This window comes from Austrofundulus limnaeus, unplaced genomic scaffold (genome assembly GCF_001266775.1).
Source record: "Austrofundulus limnaeus strain Quisiro unplaced genomic scaffold, Austrofundulus_limnaeus-1.0 Scaffold616, whole genome shotgun sequence".
NCBI lineage: Eukaryota > Metazoa > Chordata > Actinopteri > Cyprinodontiformes > Rivulidae > Austrofundulus > Austrofundulus limnaeus.
In genome coordinates, this window is record NW_013953018.1 from 108,109 (window position 1) to 114,136 (window position 6,028).

At 39.6% G+C, this 6,028-nt stretch overlaps 2 protein-coding genes across 2 annotated transcripts in view; one reads left to right on the forward strand and one right to left on the reverse strand.

Moving 5' to 3' along the window:
• ltv1 (LTV1 ribosome biogenesis factor) overlaps nt 1-6,028 on the reverse strand; it is a 47,954-nt gene that overhangs the window by 8,865 nt on the left and 33,061 nt on the right. The gene's annotated exons all lie outside the window — the stretch shown is intronic.
• Nucleotides 3,747-6,028, forward strand: LOC106531286 (zinc finger BED domain-containing protein 1; the record flags this gene model as incomplete). The annotated part of the gene is given in 1 exon segment (XM_014027101.1): nt 3,747-6,028. A coding segment is annotated over 1 exon segment (1,271 nt), but the record flags the coding sequence as incomplete, so codon positions are not given.

The window sequence follows — 6,028 nt, forward strand, 5'->3', positions numbered from 1 at the left end:
GATAATAATGTGGGTTTATACACTCAGAACCGAACATTTTGACTTCTGAACTTGCATTTTCGGCATGACGCTATGAACTACAAAATCACACAGTGAGGAAAAAAATGGCAGACTATGAAATCCAGTTGGCCGGAAATACATTACCATAAATGGTAGTTCCGAAGAAAAAAGTGTGACGAAATAAACAATGAAACAAAATAAGCAACAGCAGATTTTGAACAAACTGAAAAATCCGACCCATAAAATAATATAAAAATATCTTTGCAGTAACTGGACAGAATAAATTAAAGTTTTCTACACTTCTAGACASTATAATTGCACAAAAAATAGTTTATAAATGTAAAAAAAGTGCATTTAGCATATGTCTCCTTTAAAGGGCTTTTATATAGAATGAAAATCTAATCAAGATGGACCATGACTACCCCCACCAAATACTTCAAAGGAGGAAAGAATATGCAGAGGTCCACAAAGTGCTGAAGGAGAACGAAATCCCATTTCAAACGCTCTATCCAGCCAGGTTAAAAGTGACATACAGAAATGGGACTAAAATCTACGAAACCATTGAGGAGGCAATGGAGGATCTGGTGGCCAGAGGCTATGAGGTGAGGATCGTCAAACCCTCGGAGATACTATTGAAGCAGATTAGACAGCTGACCTGGAGGAAAACGGAAAGGCGCACAAACAAGAGGATGACCACTTCAGTCCGAGACGACAGCTATAAGGAGAGGCTGAGAGCTTTCAGACATCCACCATCTGTTCCCCCGGCAAATCAATAGGCAGAAGGCTGGGGCTGTATTATACATCCCATCTTCCTATATCCTTTTGTGGATTTGTTCCAAATCCCTCTCCCTCTGACCTCAGGGGTTTATGATCACAAGTGAGAGGTRTGTTTAAAAAACAAAAAAATAAAATAAAATAAACAATGATATCCCACTGAACTACAGAGAAGTCTTGATTGGGTCCACGTTCAACATGCATCCTACAAGGGCCCCTCACATAAAGGACATGTGGAGGGATATTCCCTTAGAGCATCTGTTGAGATGCTCACCAAGGTCTAGTTCACAGATAATGGGAGTCAAACTGAATGGGTTTTGTTTGAATTTTTTTCAGGTGTTATTTGTTCATTTTATGGTTACTCATTTGTGTTCATTAGTGTGAGGCTTACTAAAATCTGGAGCGAAGTGGTGGGGGATATTACATAAATTAATAGAACAATAAAAGTGGCTTCTTTTAACATCAATGGCGTACTCAACCCTATTAAGAGAGAAAAAATATCAAAATGAAAAAAAGATCTAGTTCTAATAGCTTTCTTGCAGGAATCACACTTGGACGATGTTGAACATCTAAAACTAAATAAATCAGGATTTAAAATATGTAAACTAGAAGACTCATTCAAAATGTTGAGATGGTGCACCTACGATTCTGAATTTGAACTAACAAAAATGATGACAGATTTAAAAGCTGGTCCCTTAAGGGACTCACGTGCTACAATTCATTCATCCACAAGGGGTCATTTAGACGTTTTGAGGCTCTGGAAAAAGAGCACGATCTGGAAAAGGCTGATTTTTTACAGATACCTTCAAGTCAGACATCATTTTAACCAGAATCTAGAAAAAGCCTCAAGCAGTTGCAATATGTGGGATTTTTGGAGGTCTTCCAGTCATTAATGAAACCGGGACAATTTAAAAAGATGATTTCAAAAAATATACAATGGAATTCAGCACTCGAAACAAGGGAATACAGACTACATTAAGAAGAAGTGGGAGGCTGAACTAAACGAACTGATTCCAACTGAAACCTGGGAAAACATATGTCATCGACAGTGGACTTTCACAGCATCAAATGCTTGGCAAGAGCTCTGTTGGAAAAACGTCAGGTTCTTCATCTCACCGATTCAGAAGAGACATCTGGGAGGTGGAGATCTCTGCTGGACACAGGGTGGGACTGAGGCAGCCACACCAACACATCTTTAGGGGGTGCCAGCTTATCAGACGCTTTTGGGAGGAAATCCACAACCACGTAGAAAATGTTTTTGGAATTAAGATTGTTTTCACATGTACTAATATGAATATGGGTTATATACAACAGAAATGGAATAGAAATGATAAAAAAATTGTTTAATATACTTATGGCTGCCAGTAAAAAAGCTATCATGTGAAAATGGCTGAAAGTGGAACCACCTATCATTGAAGAATGGCTTGCTATTGAGCATGAAATTTATATAATGGAAAAGATCACATTCTCCCTCATAATTCAAAAAGATAAATTCTATAGTATTTGGGTAAAATGGTCAAAGTATGTAAAGCCTGTAAGGTCCGACTTTGTATAAGACAACTTGTCCCCACCTACACACTACTAAGGATGGGTACCTTTGACATTTGAATCGATTCGGTACCAGTATGTAACGGTACCAATTTTCGGTACTCTGTGTGCTTAGTTTTTTTAAATAATAAACTTTTTTTATTTAACATATTTCTCAATATATAAAATTTAACAAATATCAAAACAAAATCCAACTCTTTGTATTGTAACATCAGTTTAACTTATTTCTTTAAGGTGAAAACTCTTGAAAACAACAAGACTAGGGTTGGGTACCGAAACTCGGTTCCAGTATGGCACCGGGGCGAAGATCAACGGTAGTACTCAGACCGAAACACAACTCTAATTTCGGTGCTTTATTTCTGTCTCAAAGAAAGCTGTTAATTGCGCCATCAGGTGTTCACTGTTAACAGTGACAGACTCGGCACAATCTCCACAGAGTGCCAACAACAATAAGGTGAGTTATGAACTTTTAATGTGTTTTAACTGTCTAATTTAGCTGTTTCTGCCCTCTGTGTCGGACTATGTGTGGTAGAGAGAAAAGCTGTGTGTTAAGTTTCACTTCGAACAGGAGCAGAGCGAGCGCCATGTTTTTACTTTCGGTTTGACACCGCACTGTAATTAGCGTGTCCACATTGTTTTTCTTTTTAAAAAATGCTGGAACTGCTCACAGGAGGCATAGAAGAACACCTGTATTGTTCTCCCTGCTGGATTAAAATAAAAAGCTCTCGGTCCTTTCTCTGAGTTGCTCTTACAGTTTTATTTAGGCCTGTTGTTGTTTTTGCATCAAAAATGCTGGAATATTAAAACAGTCATTTTATTTCATGTAAAAAATATATTAATCTGATTAATATACAAATAAAAACTGAATATTTAGCACTAGATAAAATAAAACATGATTTTTTAATTTTTTTTATGTTTTCTAGTTTTAAGTTAATATATTGGTCAATTTCAAGTTTGACTTTGCCTCAGATAATCATTGCTTCATAAATCTCTGTGTGAGTGTGTATTTTATTTATTTTTAAAGTACCGATTTAAATACAGTTTAGGAACCGGTACCATTTTGAAAGTATCGATTTAGCACCGGTATCGAAATAAACCCTTTCAATACCCAACCCTAAACAAGACTGTTTTGGCTTATTGCATAAATTAAAATCCAGCTCCACATATTTCTATTGATGTCATTTCCCCACTAGAAAAATTGTGTGATGGAGGTCCATGGAAGGCAAATAAGTTAAAATCAAATAAGCAAAAGAGGATGGAGTTAAATTAAATAAAAAGTATTCAAGCTACGTTTTGCCCTTGCGTGATGCTGCGTTCAGGACAAGCATGGAAAACTCACCACTCTTACTCCAATACGGTCACAATGCTGCATTCAGGACAAGCATGGAAAACTCACCACTCTTACGCCAATACGGTCACAATGATGCGTTTAGGTATCAAAACATGGTACCGTTTGATGTTACATGAATAGGTTCTCGATAGTACCGACAGAATTTGGTCTGTACTTAAAAGGTATCAAATTTGGTACCCATCCCTACACACTACCTTTATTGTAAGATACAACACTGTGTTTACACCAATGTATCTTGTTGTCAAGCCATCCACTGCTTTAAATGTTTTATTTTGGTTCATGTTATTCTCCATTCGCTGTAAATAGTTATATGCTTTTGAATTGTCTAACCACCAGCAAAAGAAATAAAAAGAAAATTACAAAAAAAAAAAGGAAAGAAAGTGGGATGAGAAGGATGAAAAGATTGAGGGATGAAAAGGGGATGGATAAAAAGAAGGGATGAGGGGACGGAAGAAGGAGTGAAGGGATGGGGGAGGAGGAGGAGAGATGGAGGTGGTGCGCAGAGGAGCCTAAGTGGGGCGAAAGGGGAGGGTGGGTGTTCAAAATGGCGAGCCGAGGACAAACGCCAGGTGAGATGAGTTTATATAGACGCTGGCTGATTACACCGGTGGAGGAGGCGTGGTCCTGCTCCTGAACCTAAGTTAACATTTTAACTTCATTTTTAGTACAGCCTCATACACAATTAATGATTATGATCATATTAAAGCAAACAGAGCTCTAGTATCAAAATAGTATCGGAAAATAACCTAATTCAAGAATGTGATCAGAAGTAAAATATGTGGGTGATTCATCCCTAGTTTGCATTTTCTATTAGGGCTGGGTTTAAAAAAATCAAAAAATCGATTTGAATCGATTTTCCTTTGAATGGCCCGATATTGATTCATAAAACCCTTAATCGATCCTGTTAATAATTCTTTCCCCCATAATGCTATGCGACTTCTGGCGTGACGCGCCTACGTGAATAGCGTAACAAAACAGCATGGCAAAAAACCCTTAATCGATCCTGTTAATAATAATTCTTTCCCCCATAATGCTATGCGACTTCTGGCGTAACGCGCCTATGTGAATAGCGTAACAAAACAGCATGGCCGAAGCGTTGCGAGCGCCGCCAACAAACTTGAAGGCAGATGTCTGGAAATATTTTGGATTTAAAAGTCACGAAGGCACAAACGACTTGGATAAGAAGAACCAGCAAACGGTATGCAAGATTTGTTACATTGAGGTGAAATATTGTGGAAACACGACGAATCTCCAAGACCATTTAACGAGACACCACCCAGAAACGCAATATGCTTCTGCCTCGATGCAAATGCAGCTTGAGAAGGCATTTGGATGCAAGTTACCCACAAACTCCCCGCGAGCCCAGAAAATAACRAAAGCTCTCGCTACGTACATCTGCAAGGACATACGACCTTWTAGCGTAGTTGAAGACGACGGTTTCCGCGACCTGGTGAAGATTCTGGAGCCACGCTATGTTTTACCCACACGTAAACAGTTAAGTGAAGYAACAATCCCAAACATGTATGCAGATGTAAAACATGGCGTTGCAACATCACTTAAATCAGCAGCACGTGTCGCGCTCACCTGTGATTGTTGGACATCCAGAGCAACRGAATCATACCTGACCATTACTGCTCACTACATTGACGATGAGTGGAATCTAATGTGCTGTGTCCTGCAGACTAGAGCAGTTGTAAACAGCCACACTGCTAGTAATTTACGAGATCTATTGTACGAAGCCATAGGGGAATGGGATCTGACAGACAAAGAACCAGCCATCGTAACAGACAATGCTGCGAATATTGTCCGTGCAGTGGAAATGATGGGCTTGTTGCACGTGGGCTATTTTGCACACATTCTCAATTTAGCTTCACAAGCAGCACTCAAAGTCCAAGCAGTGGCACGCCTGCTCAGTAGAGTGAGGCGCATCACATCGTTTTTTCATCGTAGCACTACAGCAAGCCACAAGCTTAAAGAGAAGCAAAAGTTACTGGGCCTGCCTCTACATAAGCTGGTGATGGACGTGGTGACTCGCTGGAACAGCTCAGTGGAAATGCTGGACCGTTTCTTAGAGCAGCAACCAGCAATCTCAGCAGCTCTGCTGACACCTGAAGTACGCAGGAATGAAAAGGATCTCTGCACCCTGACAGAGGCTGACATAACAGTTGCAGAAGATGTTGTGAAAGCTCTGCAGCCACTGAAAGCAGCCACACTGGTCATGTCTGAGGAAAGATCCCCAACTCTATCAGTCATTGCACCTCTGCACGCACAGCTGCTGGACCAGATGACCTGCACCCCCCACAACTCCACAGTGATTAAAGAAGTCAAAACTTCTGCATATGACAACTTAAATTC